The sequence below is a fragment of the Brachyhypopomus gauderio genome, chromosome 7, assembly GCF_052324685.1.
Source record: "Brachyhypopomus gauderio isolate BG-103 chromosome 7, BGAUD_0.2, whole genome shotgun sequence".
Lineage (NCBI taxonomy): Eukaryota > Metazoa > Chordata > Actinopteri > Gymnotiformes > Hypopomidae > Brachyhypopomus > Brachyhypopomus gauderio.
In genome coordinates, this window is record NC_135217.1 from 8,144,247 (window position 1) to 8,165,493 (window position 21,247).

Sequence of the window (21,247 nt, forward strand, 5' to 3'; positions counted from 1 at the left end):
TAGAATTAAAAATAACATTATTCAATAAGGCATATAATAAAAATAAACAATAATGCAAATTCATTTTAAAAGGGCACAGGAAAACAACCATAGGCATAAACCAAGGCGGTAACACTTTAATAACACATCCAACTGCACAAACAAGTGAACATGGCAACTGTGCATCTTCTCTGATCCACTGTGTCACTTCCAAATTATGGGGGGCTCTGCTGAAACAGGTCTGCACATCAACCCTCTGCCAAAGCCCTCCCACCTGACTGCCACTCACAGGCCCACAGCAGCCTACTTTGTGAACTCCCTCAGTGCCCAGGACCGGGTGGTTATTTCCTGCCTGAGGCGGCAGTACTCCTCAGCCAGGGCTTCAAACTCCTTGCCGTAGATCTCGAAAGAGGCCAGTTTGGACTCCAACGAGTGTTTCTCCACCTGGGCGGCCTGCAGCTGGGCACCGAGTTCCTCTCTGGGGTGAGAGATGTGAGAAAGGTGAAGGAGGAGGAAGAAAAGTGGTAAAATTATTCACTTAAAAATAACCTTTTAGTTTTAGTATTGTTTTCATATACAATTAAGCAGTGTGCAAGTGTACAGCTTCGTTACTCAAGCACTGATAACGTCATTAGTCAATATATGCACCAAATGCTTCAAGTGGAATATATCATCTCCTTCAGGAGAAAAGCCGAGTGGTTACTCACGTTATTTTCCGATGGGCTGCTATCTTGTCTCTTGTGTAGGTATCAAGTTGGACAGCTAGCATCTCCGCCCTGTGGAAATAAAATGATAGCATCGTTATAGTAACCACTGTGGTAATTATTTGGTCCAAGGCTCATTTGCCTACTGCAGTGTATAGTCCTAGTGTCTAGCACTCAGATATACTTGACATTTCAGTGGTCAACCTTTATATATGTACTCTTGCTATCTGTACAGTATATGGTGTACCATACTACATAGTGCTTTAGCTTTAGCGAAGACCCCTGAGCTCACATGGCCCACAGTGAAATTAGAAAAAGCAGAAGTACCTAATCTTCTGAATGCCAATCTCACATTTAGCTTCAAAGTACTCGATCTTCTTCCTGTCTAGATCTTTCTGCACCTTCAGTCGGAAGTCCAGGACAAGGGTCTGTAGAAGCTGCATGCACTCCAGAAGTTCCTATCAGCGCAGATGAAGACTATAAGAGAAACTCTTTCCTCCCTGAAGCCTTTTGGTACTGCTGCTATCGCAGCCGGCCTGATAGGGGAGTGTAGGGCTTGCCGGACCCACCATGAGGTAGGAGTGGGTCTGCCGCTGCAGTGTGAGGGTGTTCTCCCTGTTCCTCTCGGCCAGAAGGTCCACTCTGCCGCGCTCGGCAGCCAGGAGCCCCGGCAGCTTGGACAGCTTCACGCTTCTGAGCCCTTCGCTTTCATTCTCTAAAAGAAAACCACCGGTAAACAGAACGTAGCGAGACATTATCTTACGTTGGCGGTGGGATGGAGTGCAGCAGGGCACTCGTTTAGGTTCGATGTGATTTTGCCAAGTAGCATGTCATGATGTTGTAGAACGTTGAACCTGCAAGTCTGAGTACATAGAGCTGATTCAAAGGCTTAAACAGTTTACCCCCATCAGGCTGGTAGTAGGACAAGAGGCTGAAGAGCTTCTTCTTCAGGTGTTTCTGCAGTTCTGTGGGTAATCTCTGTTTCATCTGGAGCACATCCTATTTGGAAAGAATTAAATAAGCACTAGTCTCTTCACCATACTATTCAATTACGTTTTACATTCAAACTTCCTAAAACACTAATACACAATTACAGAACTTTCTCTCTCAATATATATAACCATATTAAATAATTCAAATAAATATTTGCCATCTAAAACTATTCTAAAACTAAAACAATTCCCATTCCTACTCCATAGGGTTCAATATGATGTTGGTCCACCCTTTGCAGCTAGAACAGCTTCAACTCTTCTGGGAAGGCTGTCCACAAAGTTTAGTAGTGTGTTTTGACCATTCTTCCAGAAGCACATTTGTGAGGTCACATATTGATGTTGGACGAAGAGGCCTAGCTCTCAGTCTCCACTCTAATTCATCCCAAAGGTGTTCTATCGGGTTGAGGTCAGGACTCTGTTCAGGCCAGTCAAGGTCCACACCAGTCTCTGCATCTGGAAGAGGAAGGGGCCAGCTCCAAACTGTTCCCACAAAGTTGGGAGCATGGAATTGTCCAAAATGTCTTGGTATGCTGAAGCTTTCACAGTTCCTTTCACTGGAACTAAGGGGCCAAGCCCAGCTCCTGAAAAACAACCCCACACCATAATCTCCCCTTCACCAAATTTTACACTTTGCACAATGCAGTCAGACAAGTAACGTCCTCCTGGCATCCACCAAACCCAGACTCGTCCATCTGATTGCCAGATGGAGAAGTGCGATTTGTCACTCCAGAGAACGTGTCTCCACTGCTCTAGAGTCCAGTGGCGGCGTGCTTTACACCACTGCATCCAACGCTTTGTATTGCACTTGGTGATGTATGGCTTGGATGCAGCTGCTCGAGCATGGAAAACCATTCCATAAGGCTCTCTACACACTGTTAATCTGAAGGCCACATGAAGTTTGAATGTCTGTAGTGATTAACTCAGCAGAAAGCTGGCGACCTCTTCGCACTATACGCTTCAGCATCCGCTGACCCTGCTCCATCAGTTTACATGGCCTAGGACTTCGTGGCTGAGTTGCTGTCGTTCCAAAACATTTTTTCTTATAATACAGCTGACGATTGACTGTGGAATATTTAAGAGCGAGGAAATTTCACGACTGGATTTGTTGCAAATCCTATCACAGTTCCACACTGGAATTCACTGAGCTCCTGAGAGCTAGCTACCCATTATTTGACAAATGTTTGTAAAAACAAATGTGCATGCCTAGGTGCTTAACTTTATACACCTATGACCATGGAAGGGATTGGAGCACCAGATTCCCATCATTTGGATGGGTGCGCGAATACTTTCAGCAATATGGTGTACATGGTGAACAGGTTCCTTTACACCTCATACAGTCTCCTTTGACCCCAATCTGGCAACCCTGTGCTGGTGCTCACTGGGCAGTGGTCCATGCTAGTTGGAGAAACATACCTGCTTAGAAGGCATCTGACGCAGCACTTCCTCAGCAGATAGCCCCAGGATGGGGGGCTGAGCCTCGGTGACAGAGCGGCTGGGGTCCAGCTGTCTGACACACGTAGCCACGAACAAACACTGCTCCAGAGTGCTGTAGAACTGCGAGAAGAACAACCAGTCAAACCTGCAAACACGCAATCAGCATTCTAATCTGTGGTGACACATGCAAACCATGAGGATCCCATGAAAAAACAAGTTCCAGGGCTGCTTACGTCACTATATAAAAATAACCTGTATAACATATATACAACCTGTTAGAGAAATACTAGGACCTAGGAAAGCACTAAATCATGGGCTGAGGAACATTGGAACAGACGACTGGTTTGTGTTCTCACACGCTACCACCACTTTGTTGCTCAGGTGACATTAGTGATGAAAACAAAAAGGTCACGATTAGAAAGTACGGGATCCGAGTCCCTGGCACACGAGGCTCATCTTACGTTGTCTCCTGCAGGTGGGCCGCCAGACTGGTGCTGGTGGAAGACCTGCTCCTGGATCATCTCCTGGAGGAGCCTGTAGAGGCTCTCTGAGCGCAGCCAGCCCAGCCGCTGTAAACAGAGCTCTCTCTGTGCCTGCAGAGAAACCGCCCCGGGTGAGCCGCTCTAATTTAATTGTTTCTAATTCAATACAGAAAGGGTGTACATTTGTGTAGTTACCTGTTACCTGTTCTAGTTCCTTTCTTAAAGGTAAAGTGAGCCCGGTGCGGTCTATGTGCTGCGACAGCGTGGCCAGGACCTTGCAGAACAGGGGGTTCTGGATCAAGTCCTCCTCCGTCAAGTGGCAAAGAGGGAACGCAGCCATAACTACAGATAATACAACGGAAAGGATACAGACTTGCATTTGTGGGAAGAAAGAATATATAACCCAACATCGGCCAGCTAGGGTGAGATGGCTCGCTGGGGTGGAGATGCCTCACCCTGGTGATGTAAACTGTCGCCTTTACCCACAGAGGAGCCACACGCAGAATCCGGACACTGCAACATTATGACCTGTAGCTACACAACCTGCAAGTACACAGACAAGTCCAGTTAGGTGGTTAACTGGGTTAGCTAACTGATTTAGCTAACTGGCTCTAACCATGGTTATCTTAGTAACAACATACACAAACTGATGGTGTTATTGGCCCGGTGGATAACTAGCCAGCCAGCACTGAAAGCGGTAGCTAGCTAACGTTAGCTAACTGAATTATATTAGCGGGCTAACTAGTCGGTTCAGTCTTTAACGCTTCTGTTCTTAATAATTTGTTGGAATATATTGAATACGTTGTTGTCGTGGGAAAACAGTTCTCTAACTGTCTCTAAATTGAACGTTTGCTCTCTTTCCTGTTTTCGTATTTACCGCCAGTTTTCCTTCCAGGCTGAAGTTGCCTCCTCATTCGCCTCGTCCGCCTTTACTGGTCCACCTTAAATGACGACACAGTTATTTCCCCAGACAGTTACATACGTCATTTAATGAACTGCGAGGGATTACAAAATCCCGGATTTAGATTTAAGATCGAGTTTTGAATACCTCTGCTCCAAAGCCTCCAAATACACGGATTTCCAGGTTGCGATTTTGAATGGAATATATTTCAGAATGTGTAAAGCAGACATTGTAACACCATCCGTCCGTCCATCCGTCCATCCATCCATCCATTAACATCCGCTTATCCAGGTCCGGGTCGCAGGGGCAGTAGGCCCAGGCTAACCTCTCCCAAAATATTTAAACACCCACGGACGTGTTTAAATATTTTCAAAAGCCGGTTTTGGTCCCCCCCAGTTTTTACGGTTAAAACCAAATATTTAAATAGCGACAAATGCATGTTCCCCCCACTTTTGAAATCAAAATTACGTCCACGTAAACACCAAACGTATGATATTATTATACCGCCATTATTTAAACTCCATCCATCTACATTCTACCACAAAGGTTGTAAAAAACCATAAGTAAATAGAATAATAAAGGAGGGGTCTATGCTTGTTTGCTATAGCAAAACATGTCAATCATAAACTCTCCGTGATATGTTAGACATGAATTTAGTATTTCAGAGCACTGAACTTGTGAAGGTTTTACTCACTAAATTTTGCTTATTTTCCTTCTATTTTTCAAAAGACTATCAAAATCCTGAAGAAAAAGCAGCATGATCTAAGATTTGTGTGTGTGTGTGTGAGAGATCTGAAATTGACATGTGACTATAGACTGTATGTAAACTGCAAGTATTTGTTTGATTTCTATATATTTTCTATGTTAGCGTCGCCAGATTTTGTTTCCCATACCTTTATCTCCTATTTCTGAAAACAAACGTAATTCTGACCCTGTGAACGTGGCCACTGGGACTATATAATATGGTTTATTTTCCCTTGATTCCCAAAATGTTGCATAAAACTGAGTTGTGATAATCAGAAGTGAAACATATGCTGATACATTATTAAAATGACGAAGAACAAGAAATTTGACTGTAGCATATTTTAATTCAGACCCTGTAAACTTGGCATATGAGTATGTAATGTGGTCAAATTGCTAATTTATTTCCTACGACCTAATTTTTAAATTGCCAAAAGTCTCAAAATATATACTTAATTAATATTATTGCTATTTTATTGTTATTTTATGCGTGCCAAAATACACCATCTATAGGTGTTTTAGAATAACTGCAACATAATTTAAGGTGGAACGGGAAACTGGCGTGCCAACGTCAGCATCTACTGCGCATGCGTGCTTTGCGTGCTTGCACCCCGGAACAAGGACGCCTGTTGGTGCTTGAGCTGCTATCTGACACAAAAAGCATCAAGTTTTATTGACGCTCTGAAAACAAATATTTTGTTCTAAAGACAAAAAGGGCCACTGTCTATCTTTTAATCTAAAACATTTAAAGAACTCATCCTACGCATGTTTGTTTGTTTACTGACTCCAAAATGTATAAATATTTCAAATCAAATCAAATATATTTGTATAGCGCTTTTCACAACACATGTTGTCATTTAAAAAATTAATATTTAAAATTTAAAATATTAAAAAATATTTAAAATATTTAAAAAGCGACCGATCCAAATACACCGCCAATATATTGCACTGCATTAATACTATATCCTAAACATTCCTATACATTTGCCAATATGTGGCGATTCATGTATTCATTATTCATTAATTTTAGTTTCCATTTGAATGTCATGTTTGTTGTTTGTGCCTGTTTGTTGTTTGTTTGTTTTTTCGTGATCATTTTTTTAATTATGTTTTAACAAGAGCAGTAACCAGTACTGCAGAAACACAACACAAACCACAAATATGCACCAGAAATGCCAATACATGTGCCTGATTTGAAAACAAACGGACACGATTCCGTATTAACACGGGCACGTTTGTTTCTGGTAACGTTTCTTGCCCCCCAAGTGCGTTAATAACTTTGATGACAGGGAAGGTAAAGCGACTGGGACGTGTGCACGTGTGGCGCAGGATGCTCGCGCGCTCCACCGTGCGCGCGACACGGATACTGAACTGATGACGTGGTGCCATTCGTTCACCGGGACGAGAGGATGGCCGATCACAGCAGGCAAACTAAACTCGCCGCAGCGAAGAAAAAGGTATTCTGTCAACTTTTATTTGTTAGAAATAGTGAATCATACGGCGATTCGCAAGATTAATATAGGTCACGTACGTGTATCCTGTCTGCCGACTTCTTCTTACATACGGACGTTCCACGTCTCCCGGTCTCGATGTAGCCGTTTGCCCGTTTGAGCGTGGCCCATTCTCGGGTTGTCATGTACTCGAGTGTCGGGGATGTAACCGGGCCTTCATGACACATTCTCAAACGACAGTATTACGGCGTTAGAATAAGACGGCGGCAGATAGTTGAGAATGAACGTAAAGCGGCTGTTTACATCCACGCGTGTGATGTGCGGTATAATATTAGTCTGAACGTTGTCTTGGTTTGTTTGTGTTGGTTAGCTAGCAGGCTACCTAGTTAACAGCCTAGAGAGCTAACATTAGCTAGCTGGCTAACCGCTAACACCACACGCTACGCAGCTAGCCGGTAGGTGGATGTTGGGAGGTTTTAAACCAGCAGTTCAAGCTACATCGACTCCTCAAATTTCACTGGAATATTGAAATAGCGGTATTGGACGCGTTGACTGAAGTAGCCGGCTTGCTTCACGCCAACTGTCCCAGATATATTTTCACAAATGTCAAGTTGGTAATGAAGTCTGTTGGTTGATTAATTGGTTAACTATCATGTCCAAACCTTAAGAGGCTGTATTGGCTGTTTAGATGTACTATCTTCAGCTTACTAGGTCCTTGTTAGTTTAACTTGCGTTTTAACAGGTGAATAGTTAGACTCGTGATGCACGTCCCTAAGCAAACAAACCCCTTTAACGTCAATGCATTCACTACAGTTCCTGGTCTCCGATGTGGCTACCTAGATGTCTGCCACGTAAACTTGATTATGGTTTCTATTGGGTTTGACTCGGATCACACAATACTTGCCCTCAAATCGAGTTATCCCATGAAGGATAGGGCTAAGAGTTAGTTGATTAGTTGTGGGCAATTGCTGCAATGCACACTGGATAACCTTCTAGCTTGGACAGAGCTGAGGAATTCGAGTTATGACAAGAGTTGGTATATATCAGATGACTGCTAACACCCACTCCTACCCAGACAGCTGTCATTTGCCTGTAGTGCAACTGTCCACGGTGCACTAGCACCAAACGATGCAGCGTTGAGATAGTATTGAATCCTTCATTGCACAATATTTCTTACAGCCTAGCCTAGGAGGTTATGACATGAATGTGTTTAACATTAGTCCACGTGATTGTACGGTGATCTTTATTATATTCTGTTCTACCTATATACTTTGTAACATGGTTTAAGTGGTTCTGTGCTGAGATACGAGTCCGTGCACAACCACAAGAGTGAGTCTAATAGATGTGAGGAAATGGTGTTTTACAACATGATTGACCCCACTGCCCCAACTTTTCTTCTTGAGCCATTTTTCTTAAAAGCACATCGATATGACAGCATGCCTAGATAATCAAAACCAGACTGGAGTCATTCATTCAAGACTGTTATTTAGGATCATGAGTTTGCCAAAGTCCCTCCTTGAACCAGTCTCCTGTCGGATTTGTAATTAAGCTCTGTCCCCATGGGCAGGATTTCGTAGTTCCTGCACCTTTACGCGAGTTGTCTCGATGGAAGACCAAAATCCCAAAGTGAAATCTGGTTGGGCTACTGCCTTGTAGCTATCTGGCCATGGAGTTGTACGAACCCGTGAAGAGTATTTCCGCAGTGTGTCAACTGCCCGCGTGTGTCTCCATGTGACAGCTGAAGGAGTTTCAGCAGAAGAGCACCCCGTCCACAGGCGTCTCAGCTGGACCCAAGAAGAAAAGAAAGGTGAAGGGAGGGACCCAGACGGACTCGACCAGTGCCGACAGACATTCGCCGGACCACGTGAGTCCCAAGCACTTTCCTGCTTCACCTGACTAATAATGTTAGAAACGTTTCTCAGCATTTCCCCAGTATGGGTTTCCTTTAGAGCTTAGATTGTTTTACTAGTGCTTTGCTACGTTCTCAAACGTGCATAGCTAGCTATGCGACCTCTGTTGCTAATGCTTCCAGCCAGTGTACTTGGCTTAGCAATGAGAAGTTACCTGTTAGCTCTGGTAGAGTGTGTTCTATGCAGGGTGGATGTTATCAGTCTTGGGGAGCTCAAGTAAAAACACAGGTCCGTGGCAACTAACACAGATGCTGAATAGACTCGTTCTTTCTTTCTGGCACTTATCTTTCCTCTTGATTTGTTTCTCACTGTCCCCCTCTCCTACGCCTCTTCTCACCGTGTCACCTCTGTTACTCCTCTCCCATCCCCTGTAGATTGAGAATATTCTGAATGTTATGGTGTCTGATCTTAATCTGACTAATGGAGTGGCTCTTCCCCCATTGGTCAACAGCCAGGTGAGCTGGTCTTCCTCACACCTTCACGTTTCACCACCTCTTTTACCTTCTCTTATCTATGACGTCTTGTCACCCCCTTCACCACAGGAATTGATGTTGAACTCGCCACATGAACCAGTTGAAACGGACCGTGTCCTTGCTTTGTAAAATTCATGTCCGTTGTAATGGTCCTGCATGGGAAGTGTGTTGCAGATAAATGTGAGAACTGCTAAGCTACGTTGTTGAAGTCTGGTTATCTATGATTAACATATTGCATGTCTTACGATTCTGCTATACAGTGCTTATAGTCCATTCTGTTACCTCAGATATTGGATTTTTTTTGTTCTCCCTAAATGCTCATGAGTAAGAGTGATTATCTTGAGTCAGTATATTATTTATTTATGTATCTTTCATTGAACACTGTATTAAGGTAGGTAAAGTACGTCCTGAATCAGAACTTGAACTCTGATCCTTGTGAGTTGATATTTGGTGCACTGTACATGTTTAAGTACAGTAGTGTACAGGTTTGTAAGTACAGTCATGCAACCTGTTGTGCAGACTGCAAAGCAATTTTCTACTCCTGCATGTCCTCCTGAAATACATGTGCTTTGGCTGTGTTAACACTCTAATAGCTCGGATTTCCAGTCATGCGTCTTGTCTAAAATGTGTGTTGCTGTGTGTTGAATCAGGACTGTGCTGATATGGAGACGCAGGACTCCTGCGTGTCTCAGACCCAGGAGGAGGTCGTTGGAGACGCCGGTCACTCCACGCCCCTGTCTAACACCTCCGCTGCTACTAACTCAGAGTGTCTCGCTGACAACATTGCTCCACAGGTCTGTCTGTCCACCTGTCTGATGCTATGGGCAGTTTTCCCCCCATGTCAAGACCAAAAATAAGCAGATCAACTCTCAGGTCCCAATCAACTTTTTTGTTTAAACCGAGGATTAAACTATGACCAAGCAGTCGCATCTTGTCCTCGGCCTCCTGAGTGGCGTGACGGAAGTCTTCACCCTGTCTCTGTGGCTTTGCTGTTTTGAGCTTCACTGATACCACGGCCAGGAGCCCAAGAGAGTAAAATTGGCACTGGGTGGGAGGGTCAATATTACTGTCCCCAGCCAATCATGGGCATCTGTGTGTTCACACCAGGGCAGTTAGCGATTTCCCTTTGAGTGCGTGCGGCTTTCCTGAGCCACCGTATGGGCAGCATCTGGGAGGGGAGTGGGGTCTCCAGGAAGCACATCCTGGTGCACCTGGATCTGTCCTGTGATTGGGAAGCGCTAGCTGGTGGGTGGAGTTTGGTGTAATGACTAAAGCAGGAAGGGAAGACCGGGCCTGAGTGGAGAGTTTTTGATGAATAGAATACGATAGTTTGGTCTTGTTGTTCGTCAGCTGATTGTTAATCGTTGCCACTGAATTGCTGAAGCACATCTCGCTGTTTGTGGCGTGAAGCGTTGTGCTGCCCATGTGTGGTGTTTTGTCTCATGTTCTATTCTTGCTTTGTCTATGATGTACGCCATTATCTCTTTGGAATTCTGATTTTCTTTTTCTTTTTTTAGCTGTTGGTACTTTGTCTTCTTGTTATGCTGTCTTGCATCGTCAGTGTGCTTCAAGTTTATCAAGCTTTTTCTTCCGTTGTTGTCTCCTCAGCAGAACTATGACTCGGATGCCAACGGAGATGGGCACCCTCCTGGGGAGAGCAGGTGAGCTGTCTGGGTTCTGTCCAATCACCTACTGAATGCTTGCACATGCTCAGTGATGACGTGGGGGGTGCGGGGCACAGCCACGAGAGAGCGAGACTCGTGCTGGTGGTGGTGCTGATCTTTGTCCCATAGCTCATGGTTTGCCTTGTTTGACCATTTGTATGTGTGGTTTCACAGGCCGCTGTCATCCACAGAGAGTCTGAGGCAACTCTCCCAGCAGCTCAACGGCCTCCTGTCTGAGGTGAGGAGATGCTTCAGCACGGTCACTTCATTGCCTCACTTCCTGTGGGTCTCAGCCACCCAACCTGCTGTCCCCTTTGTTGGCTAACACTACGTGTAGCGGTCTTATTGGTTGTGTGTGTGTGTGTGTGTGTGTGAGAGAGAGAGAGAGAACCTGCTGGTCCAGAATTTTTGAATATCCAATGGGTATTTACACAGGTAAACAAAAAGATTGGGAAAGAATTTTGTGACATTCAGAATTGATGAATAACACATTTAAACCCAGATGTGTTTGAGTCACAGAGTCTGTTTGGAGACTATTATCCTCAGTTTATATGTAAACATCTTCCTGAAATGGGGATTCTTTTGTTTGTTGAATTGTGAATACAGACGATTCTCTTGTTTTGTTTTCTGTGTCTGTCTGCTGTCCCCCCCACGTGCCCCAACAGTCCCCTTCTTCCTATGTCAATGGAGACACAGGTGGTCCAGTTCCCATCAGTGACAAACAGCTGGAGGCAAGTTGAAGTGAACATAAGCTAATGCTAAATGCTAAGTTAACATACACCACATCTGTAGTCTGGGTTACCTCAGCTAGGTATTCTTAGAGGCTTTGTCAAAGTATTTAAAAATATATTCTCAACGTGAATAAAGAAAAAAGAATTCATGAGGTAAAGAAACATTTGCCTATAAATAATAAAAAGTAGGTCAGTTGTCTTTGTCTTGTACTTTTTAATGTTTCTCCCACTCCTACAAAATTAGATGGTCACAGAAAGTGGTATATATTCCAACCTATAAACCACCTCCTTGCAAACAGATGTACACACACACACACACACACACACTCTCCATAGACACTTCTCTATCTGAGCCAGTATGGTAAAGCTGCTGGCACTCTGGGCCTGTGGTCACATGATGACTACCAGCAGGCTCTAGGACACACACGTATTTCAAGACCAGGCTGAGCAGCGCTGCTCTGATATCTCAGGTGTGAGCACAGCTGAAATAACACTTAGCAGTGAGACTTCTGTTTTCATTCATGTACTTATTTTGTCTCTTTAGTACTGATCTCAGTTTAGTCTCAGTATACTCAAAATCCAGACGCATTCTGAAAGTCTCTTATTTTCTCCCCCACTGTCTGCATGTCTGCACGTTAGACTCGCAACCAGGAACTGTCTGCAGCGCTGGACTCCAGCGCACTAACAAACTCCCAACTCTCAGAACAGATAGACACGTTGGTAAGGCCCTCACCGCTGGCTGTGTAGCAGGGTTCAGTCTTGGTAATGGTGTGTGTGTGTGTGCTGCCTGGCTCTTGATTGCACGTAAAATGGCTTCTCAAGCAACCTAATGTGCCCCATGTCCACACACTCCCCTCACAGTCAACACTGCTGGCCGTGGGCCGTCACTCTCTCGGATGTATTTATTAGCATGTATTTTTACTTAACCATTAAAGTATCTGCTGTGTCTGTTTCCATTTTAGAAATGCTTTTCTATTTTAGATTATTTTTGCTTTGCTTCATGTGCCTTTAATGTAAGATCAGTGCCAATTACTTCCCGTATGTCCCTCTCTGCTAACCAAGCTGGTGTGATTCTCAGCAGTGTTAGTGCTACTGTAATATAACGTAGTAGATGCCTACTAACCCTTTTTGTTCATAGCCTCTCATGCCACAGACATGCTACTATCTCTTTCTACCTTTATAAAGAGGTTTCCATAACGCCATTTGTGTGTGTGTGTGTGTGTGTGTGTGTGTGTGTGTGTGTGTGTGTGTGTGTGTGTGTGTGCGCATATGCTTTTAGACAAAGCAGACTCAGGAGTTGTCGGACCAGCTACAAAAGGTAAACAGGAACTTGAATGTCTCCTCGTCAGCAAAGTGCTAAATAAAGCCGTAGATTTTAACCAGGGCGTGTTGGTCACGGAAGGAGTTTTATTTCCCGCCAGGAACGGAAGGAGTTTGAGCAGAAGCTCGCCAGGGAGCAGGGGGCGATGCGTGAGCAGCTGCAGGTGAAGCACCTTTCAGCTTTCACTCCACCTGGGCGGGACATTCCGTTTGCAGGCGTTTCATAGGTTCTCTGTTTGAGCCGTTTGTGTAACTAACCAATAAAGAATAATCTTGTGCATGTGAATATTGCCGGATGGTCGCGCCAAGATAAACAGTCTGAAGTGTGTTCAGAATGTGTTCGTTTGGAGAGACTAAAGTTTTATGGTGGTTTCTAAGAACAGCGGGTGTTCTGTTCCAGGTTCACATCCAGACCATTGGTATTCTGGTGTCTGAGAAATCAGAGCTCCAAACCGCCTTGTCCTACACACAGCAAGCGGCACGGCAGAAGACAGGTGTGTGTGTGTGTGTGTGTGTGTGTGTGTGTGTGTGTGTGCGCGTGACTTTCGTGCTTCAGCAGCTGCATTTATTACTAATCATGAAGTATGATAATAAAAGTGAACTGTGTGTGTGTGTGTGTGTGTGTGTGTGTTGCATGGTTTCACTCAGGAGAGGCAGAAGAGCTAACCAGTCGACTGCAGGCCAGCAAGCAGAGGATATCTGAGTTGGAGAGAACTTTATCCACGGTGTCTACACAGCAGAAACAGACTGAGAAGGTGCAGCACCAGAGAAATGGCTCTACCTGCCCCTAAGCTTCTCCCGCCATCACACATGATCCAAACATCTGCTCCTAATGCAGCTGTCCGATTAGCTCTTTGTTTGTTTGCTTTCTTGCTCTTTTTGACCCGAGCAGCACACTAGGGAGCTGGAGAAGGAGAGAGACGGTCTGCGTGTGGAGGTGGTCCGGTTACAGTAAGTGTCCTCTGTGTCCAACCGTCCCGTTGTCTCAGCGTGTCTTGGTCCTGGTGGACAGGACATCACTGTGTGGACTCACAAAGGCACTTGAGGTTCTTCCTGTACTGTTTGTCATTTTCTCCTGTGTAATTTTGCTTTCTCTCTCTCTCTCTCTCTCTCTCTCTCTCTCTCTCTCTCTCTCTCTCTCTCTCTCTCTCTCTCTCTCTCTCTCTCTCTCTCTCTCTCTCTCTCTCTCTCTCTCTCTCAGTAATGCGAGTGAAGAGGTGAAGCAGCAGAGCTCCGAGTTGTCGGAGCAGCTCAGGTTGAGATCGGGGGAGAACAGTGTGCTCAGCGTGGAGCTGGATGAGCTCCGCAGGCGACTGGAGATGGCTGATGTCATGCTTCAGCAGGTCAGCACACACACACACACACTTCGACCCCAACGCTTAGTGTACTGTGGCATTCGTAAAGAGTAAATGTAAATTTTCTCCATACTTTACCTCTGTACTTATTCGGTAATTAATAGTCATGTCTGTCTGTCTGTATGCCTGGCCATTCCTCCCGTCTAGTTCTCCAGTCAGTCCGGTCCACCTTCTGAACATCAACAAGTTCAAGTCCTCTTGGAAGAGAAACACCAACTGGAGGGTCAGACAGCACAGGTATGTGTCTTCATTAGTCTCTGTTTAAAGTTACTACAATGTGCGTAAAGTGCATTAGTGGCAAGGCTGTCTGTGTCTGTCTGTGTATGTGTGTGTGTGTGTGTGTGTGTGGTGTAGCTTATGGAGTCAGTCGCCCAACTACAAAGAGAGAGAGATCAGTATGCTGAGCAGATCCAGGAGGAAGGTCGGGTATGGAAGGACAAGACAGAACAGCTTCTCTCTCAGGTACTGAAATACACACACACACACACACCAGGTATAGGCCCCTTGGAACACACTCCCAGCGTGTTCTGGTCCATGTCTGACTATGGCGCTGGTGTCCAGGTGACCCTCATGTCGCAAGAGAGGGACAGGAGTGCTTCTCTGATCCAGGAACTACAGGAGCAGATCACAGAGCTGAAGAACACTGCAGGTCTTCATCTCTCATGCTCCTCTTCCTCGGCTACTTACTATGCTTTAATATTTAATGTATTGCCTTGATAATATCGCTGATGCTTACAGTGGTACATTAGTGTGTTGAATGCTGTACTCAGCTTTAAACAGAACTATATATCCCAGTCATAACTGGTTCATGATCATGGCATTTCATGCTTCTGTTTTTGAAAAGTGGTTCTGTTTTGAAAGGAAACCCTTTCCCAAACCCTGACCCTCTCTGGCCTTTCAGCTGTGATCTCTCAGGAGCCAGAGACCCAGGTCACATCCCCTCTCTTGGGCCCCTCTGAGAGGGAGCGGGCATTGGAGGAGAGTCTCCACGCCCTGCAGGAGGAGAGGGAGGCCCTCAGCCTGCAGTACCAGGCCCAGGTCAGTCCCCTTTATTACCTACAAACCAGCAGTCATGCATTACGATTACATACAGCGTATGACTAGGTTGCGGTTACACACAACATGCAGCACGTGAGACTAGGTTACAGCTTCAGGGAGAGGTGAGCAGCCTGTGGCACGCTGTCCTGACTGTCCTCTCTGTCCCCGCGTCCTCCGTCTGCCACGGCAGGTCCGGGACAACGAGCAGCTGAGCCGGCTGGTGCAGGAGCAGGAGGCGCGGGTGGAGGAGCTGGAGGGCCGGGCGGAGCATGCCGCCCTCGAGGCCCAGGACAGGCTCCGCGTCCTGGAGGACGCCCAGAGCGACAAGGCCACCATCAGCCGCGCCCTGGGCCAGAACCGAGAGCTGAAGGACCAGCTCGCCGAGCTCCAGAACGGCTTCGTCAAGCTGGTGAGGTTGGGGGTGGCAGCTTGTCAGGGGGAGTCGTTGAGGGTGTGTGTGTGTGTGTGTGTGTGTACGTACACACACAAATGTTCACATTTTAGATTTGTACCATGTCCGTTCTAACCCGTCTGACTAACCCCTCCGCCACAGACCAATGAGAACATGGAGCTCACCAGTGCCCTGCAGTCAGAGCAGCACGTGAAGAAGGAGGTCGCCCGCAGGCTGGGCCAACTCCAGGAAGACCTCCACAATGCCAAAGAACAGGTGAGGAACCCAAACACACACACACACACACACCCTGCAGACAAACACATCCTCCCTTCCTAATCCATTCGGACCGCTCACGTTGCAGTTGCTGGAGCTGACGCAGGAGTGCTCGTCGCTGCGGGAACAGCGGGACCAGTACCTGGCCCACCTGCAGCAGTACTCGGCCGGCTACCAGCAGGCGGCCGCAGAGCGCGAGCAGCTCCACAAGCAGTTCCTGCAGCAGACGCAGCTGATGGACCGGCTGCAGCACGAGGAGGTGCAGGGCAAAGTCATGCTGGAACACAGCCAATCGGAGCTGCAGCAAGCCCAGGTCAGGCACGCAGTACAGTCCTTACAATGCTAGTGTTTGTCCTTGCGTTCTGGTCCGTATCATTTTTAGATGTTTAGACTGGCTAAAGGAAAGCGGACATTTTGTTAAGCCCCTGGAATTATCAGACAGTGGGTGTTTTTGTTTATTTCTCGACATCACCGTTTGCTGATGATGATCTGAAATTCTTGATTTGCAGGAGAGGCTAAGCTTGCTAGCCAAGGACAACGAGCAGCTTAAAATGGAGGTTCAGGAGCTGCTGAGCAGCTCCGTAATGAATACTACACTCAGGGACCAGGGTGAGTTAAAGGTCAGAGTTCAGGGGGTAGAACCAAAAGCTGGGAGTGTGTACCACTACATCTCTATCTGACCCCGTCGTATCGTTTGTGAAGGTGATGGAGTGGAAAGCCATTCGCTGACAGAGAGCTTCCAGAAATCGTCTATAGCCATCCCAGAGGACTTTGAGAGCAGAGAAGAAATGGTGAGACCAGATGTGGGGATGACAGCCAAAATCTTCAATAACAGTTACATTTCCATGTGTACTTGTGATCAGATGTATCATTTGGGAATGTGGACTTAAGAGATGCGTGACCTTTTGTTGTTGCCGTGGCATCAGGAGAGTTTCCTGCACTCTGCCCTGTCCCGTCTGGAGGGAGAGAGAGATGAGGTCTTGCACAGATTGGAAGAGGAGAGGAAGTTACACCAGGCTGCTCTGCAGCAGGTCGCTGCCATGAGCCATGACCACCATGACCACCATCACAACAGCACATGCTCAGAAACAGGTGGGACCCATCATTGCACCTTGGGGAACCCCTCAGTTAAAGATGCGGTGATTTAATTTTACGGTTGTAGCTATCCACTACAAAATATTCAGCCCTGTGTGCATACAGCATACTGTGTGCATGGGCAAAATGAGATGCATTTTTGTTTCTGCGTAGCAAATATTTTATTAATATTTAACAGCATGCTAGGTAGATAACGGCGTAATAGTTGTTTAAAAAATAAGTCTTTGAGTTTCTGATGCGGTTAAGGATGTTTTTTTTTTTTTTTTTCGGGGTGGTGTGTTCGGTTAGGGTATTCGAGCGGTGTCCCTGTGGAGGTGCACGAGGCGATGCGGCAGGCCATGGAGAAGCTGCAGGAGCGATTCACCTCCTTGATGCAGGAGAAGGTGGACCTGAAGGAGAGGGTGGAGGAGCTGGAACACCGCTGCATCCAGCTCTCGGGAGAGACCGACACCATCGGTGAGGGAGACGCCCCGCATGCTCCCGCGTGCTCACGTGCGGCCCGCGTGAGAATTCGCCCTTAACGTGCGATGTCTGGTTCATCTGAATTTCTAGGTGAATACATTGCGCTGTATCAGAACCAGAGAGCCATTATGAAACAGAAGCACCAAGAGAAGGAGCAGTACATCAGCATGTTGGCCAAAGACAAGGAGGAGATGAAGGTACCGTTACCTAAACCGAGTCGCCATCTTGGCTAGCACAGATCACGCAGACGCTTCATAACGAGGCTTGCACCTGCCCTCGCTTGCTCAGGCACCTCTGCAGGTTGATGCAGGGTTCAGAGTACAGTTGTGATACAAGCAGTGGTGGTTTAGAACTTACTACTGACAGCAAACTCTTTAACGTGCTAGTAGATGTGGCTTTAGAGGAGATTTGCCTAATGATGTATAAACTTCAGTTTATGTTACCAAAACCCGAATTAAAATCCGTTTGTCATCCTTATGTCTTTTGATTGCTTCCACAATCACGGTTCTAAATGGGAAGAGGTTTGATCAGAAGAGAATCAGATGGTTCTCCTTTTCTCCATTTCGTAGGCGAAGTTGTCGGAGCTGCAGGAGCTGGTGATGCGTCTGGTGGGAGAGAGGAACGAGTGGTACAGTCGCTACATGAGCGCCATTGGAAACCCCGGCCTCCTGGCTGCCGAGGAGGACTTCTCCCAGCCTGCGGAGACGCACGTGGAGCTCAACGCTTTGGACGGCCCAGGTCTGTCCACATGTGGAAACGGAGCTTCCCAGCATGCTGATATTTTATTAAATAGATTTTAAAAAATTTAAACGTCTGTCTTGCTGTCGTAGAGTTGTCTGCATGGAGTCGAAAGAGGTGTTTAGTCGGTGTTGACTGTGTGTTTTATCACCACAGAAAGTAAAAAAAGGAAGCAAAGTGTTGTTAAATGACACCATGAAATGTACTGAACCTAGTTACTGAGGTGTTATTGAGATCAGACTGTGATGAGTAGAATCATTTTAATTGATTAAAAATGTTCTAAAAGTGGCTATAGGCCCAGAGGAATGTTCTGTGACATGTTCTCACTGATCTGATTCTGTCTCCCCTTTTAGCTTTTATGGACATGAGCGCGGCTGTAGACTTCACTCCAGACCTGCAGTCCAGGACAGACCGGCCCCAGAGCTCGGGGGCAACAGAGCCCCCCGCTGGCCCGTCTCTGAGGCCCAGGGAAGACGGCACGGCCCGCCAGATCATGCAGCTGCTGCAGGAGATCCAGAACCCTCAGGCGCGGGCCGCCCCCTTCCTGGGAGAGAACCCTTGCATCCCTTTCTTCTACCGGCCCGACGACAACGACGAAGTCAAGATCATGGTGATCTGAGAGCCCTGCCCTACACTTTCTCTCTGCTTCCGTTTCCTTCTGGTTTCTGGAAGAACTCTCCCGCTCTCCCGCCCCTCGTCGACGACGGCTGAAGGCTCGCGACCGCTGCTTTTTGTTACACAGACGTACACGGACTTGACTCTCCGCCCACCGCGTGCTCATCTTCGTTTATTATGGTGGTAGACGTTTACCCATATTCTTTATTTCTGCACTTTCTTATTTATCTAAACCTAGCAGATTTGCAAGACTAGTCTGTCAGTATACTAACCCGAGGCTTTGGTGCTGTGTTGGTCAGTGATGCTCCTACACACTTCTCATGGTTCTCTCTTTCCTGCTTTACGCCTCTGGACAACAGGTGCAATAGAAGGATTCAGTTCTGTGTTGTTAGTCATATGTCCTCTGGTTCAAACTTGTACCACAACCACTACAAGTAAGTCCAACCCTTTGAGATAGTTAGGCTTTTTGTTTCGCTTTGTTTTGAGGAGTGTACATACATACAATGAATGCCTCCTTTACTGCCAGTGGACATTTAATAACTGAGAGATAGAATGGGATACATAGACAGGCTTGTTGGTTCATCTGAAGTGAGACGGGTGTGTGTCGGTGCAAGCTGAAATGAGCAGGAAGTATTCTCTTGGACCCCGTATTTGGGGCAGGATCGCTGTTCATTACTCTGAGACCAGAAAGGTTGGATCGAGTATCATTTGGAGATAAAACGTCTATTGATTTTGTAACAAGATGAAGTATAGATTGTACCAGAGCATTGGATTGATGTGAAGTATGGGGTAAGACCAAAGCTCATCAATGACTAGCAGGTCAGCTGTAGGAGGAGCCATTACAGTTACATTTGCATACACATGTAGAAGCCACTCCCATTACTAGCAGACCACAGCCATCCCTGAACTGAAGGGACGTTAATTACCGGTGACAACGTCCCTAAACATTTGCCAAAATGAGGAGTCTCACATTCACCTTTACAGTCGGTGGTTGCTTCATGTAGAGTGTCTGGGGAAGATGTGTCCGCAGGTGACGTGTGCTGACAAACGTGATGACAAATTGCACAAAGAGTTTTTTTCTTTCTTCAAATATGTTGCCCACAGACCCCAGCGCTCTCTTATAGAGTCCCTCAACTTTATTGACTTGCTCCCAGTTTTACTCCCTCGCACAAGTGCTGGTGAACTCTATGATGCCTACCATGTATTGATTGTAATCCTGATTGGCTGAGAGTTTGCTTTGATAAGGACGGGAGTAATTAATGCGCATGGCTGTAAACATGCAGAATTACAAATTCAAAGCCTTTTGTATCAATTTAGAGTTTTTTTACAAAAGGGGGCTGTTTAGCCAATCGTGTGTGTTAAGTTGTGGTTTGTTTTTGCCATGACCGAGATTTCCCCCTAACCACAATACCATACAATGACTCAGCCTTGGAGTTGTCAGAAAAGGTCTGGAAAGTTGGGGGGGGGCACTGATTTGTAATGGAAAAATACTTATTAAAAAGAAAAAAAGTATTTGTAATAGACTGATGTTAGAACTGGAATGTGTGTGTGCATGTGAACAGGTCTACTGAACTGGGTACAGTGGAAAGCTGAATTCTGAGTTCTGAAAGTACATCCACCTTTAAGGATGATCAGTACCATTACAGCTAGACTCAGAATATGGTAAAACCAAGCACTTTTACGCTAGTCCTTTTACGCTAGTCCTCCTGGAGGTGGTCCAGGAGATAGGAAGGACCTCTGTCGCCTTCAAGAAACTTTTCGTTATCCTCTCCTAATAATTTAACAATAACTGTAACTTCCTTTTTCAGGAGGACGTCGTGGTTGTTTTTTTTTTTTTTTTTTGGTTTTTTGTCGTTTTGTCCCCCCCCCCCCCCCCCTACTTTTAAGAAATGTTCTGGTAAGTGTAGTGTGGAGAAATGAGAAAAGAAAGTGTTTGTAACAGGTCTGTATATAGTGTAACTGTGTAACATATTGTATATTAATTTGAACAAGTGTGTGGGAGATGGAAGTGATTATAGTACTACTACCGCTTACCTCCTGTAGAAAACAATGATTAAAAAAAAGGCAATTGGTGAGTTGGACGGATATGGGGCTTCTGTGATTTAATAAAATTTAAAGGTAAATGAAATTCTATTTATTCTTAAGTACTTACACTAATCTGTTTAAATTCACTAGAGACTGCAGGAGCACCATGAAGGAATAACACAAAGATTTGTTTCAGCATAAGCAGAAATTTCTGATGTGATTATCCCCACCCCACCCTGATTTTTTTTTCTCTCTCTCTCTCTCTCATAAATAAATCTGATCAAAGTTAGAGCCTGTGTGCATTTTTAATGAATGTAAAAATCTCTGGTCATTCTTAAATGCAGTGTAAAGTTTCTAAACTGTATATATCGTAACTTAGTAGTTAGAAGCTGTATTATTTTTCCTCTTAATATCCATTTTTACAGCCAGAAGCCATTACTCCTAAATCAGTATTAAACAGAAATTGTGAA

General features: G+C 45.7%; 2 protein-coding genes across 10 annotated transcripts; one reads left to right on the plus strand and one right to left on the minus strand.

Moving 5' to 3' along the window:
* Positions 1–90: 90 nt before the first annotated feature.
* haus4 (HAUS augmin-like complex, subunit 4) lies at positions 91–4,796 on the minus strand. 2 transcript variants are annotated; one of them, XM_077011392.1, is made up of 11 exons: positions 4,640–4,796; positions 4,469–4,532; positions 4,047–4,134; positions 3,794–3,933; positions 3,571–3,702; positions 3,089–3,229; positions 1,586–1,682; positions 1,253–1,398; positions 1,011–1,141; positions 687–755; positions 91–457 (listed from the first exon to the last, which is right to left on the minus strand). In XM_077011392.1, the coding sequence occupies exons 3-11, from the start codon at positions 4,111–4,113 to the stop codon at positions 283–285; spliced, it is 1,098 nt and encodes a 365-aa protein (XP_076867507.1). In that variant the 5' UTR covers positions 4,114–4,134; positions 4,469–4,532; positions 4,640–4,796; the 3' UTR covers positions 91–282. The 2 variants fall into 2 exon arrangements, with proteins under 2 accessions (XP_076867507.1, XP_076867508.1); XM_077011393.1 differs by lacking the exons at positions 4,469–4,532; positions 4,640–4,796 and adding an exon at positions 4,233–4,462.
* Positions 4,797–6,532: 1,736 nt separating this feature from the next.
* On the plus strand, positions 6,533–21,066 carry golga2 (golgin A2). Of its 8 annotated transcripts, none has more exons than XM_077011394.1 (28): positions 6,533–6,690; positions 8,423–8,548; positions 8,969–9,049; positions 9,718–9,861; positions 10,676–10,728; positions 10,906–10,969; positions 11,397–11,462; positions 12,102–12,182; positions 12,742–12,780; positions 12,884–12,946; positions 13,183–13,276; positions 13,431–13,537; positions 13,675–13,733; positions 13,984–14,125; positions 14,285–14,374; positions 14,492–14,599; positions 14,699–14,786; positions 15,039–15,175; positions 15,366–15,584; positions 15,729–15,842; positions 15,931–16,155; positions 16,352–16,451; positions 16,545–16,633; positions 16,769–16,934; positions 17,226–17,393; positions 17,490–17,596; positions 17,969–18,137; positions 18,491–21,066. In XM_077011394.1, the coding sequence occupies exons 1-28, from the start codon at positions 6,643–6,645 to the stop codon at positions 18,754–18,756; spliced, it is 3,213 nt and encodes a 1,070-aa protein (XP_076867509.1). In that variant the 5' UTR covers positions 6,533–6,642; the 3' UTR covers positions 18,757–21,066. The 8 variants fall into 8 exon arrangements, with proteins under 8 accessions (XP_076867509.1, XP_076867511.1, XP_076867513.1 ...); XM_077011396.1 differs by having other exon boundaries at positions 10,679–10,728; XM_077011398.1 differs by lacking the exon at positions 12,102–12,182.
* Positions 21,067–21,247: the final 181 nt, after the last annotated feature.

Excerpts from the sequence above, each read along its gene's own strand:
- haus4 (XM_077011392.1), bottom strand. The coding sequence starts at position 4,113 with ATGTTGCAGTGTCCGGATTCTGCGTGTGGCTCCTCTGTGGGTAAAGGC. Across the intron at positions 1,683-3,088 it reads GTCAGATGCCTTCTAAGCAG|GATGTGCTCCAGATGAAACA; the intron begins GTATGTTTCTCC and ends CTTTCCAAATAG. Across the intron at positions 458-686 it reads GCAGCCCATCGGAAAATAAC|AGAGGAACTCGGTGCCCAGC; the intron begins GTGAGTAACCAC and ends CTCTCACCCCAG.
- golga2 (XM_077011394.1), top strand. The coding sequence starts at position 6,643 with ATGGCCGATCACAGCAGGCAAACTAAACTCGCCGCAGCGAAGAAAAAG. Across the intron at positions 12,781-12,883 it reads TGTCGGACCAGCTACAAAAG|GAACGGAAGGAGTTTGAGCA; the intron begins GTAAACAGGAAC and ends ATTTCCCGCCAG. Across the intron at positions 16,935-17,225 it reads CAGCACATGCTCAGAAACAG|GGTATTCGAGCGGTGTCCCT; the intron begins GTGGGACCCATC and ends GTGTTCGGTTAG.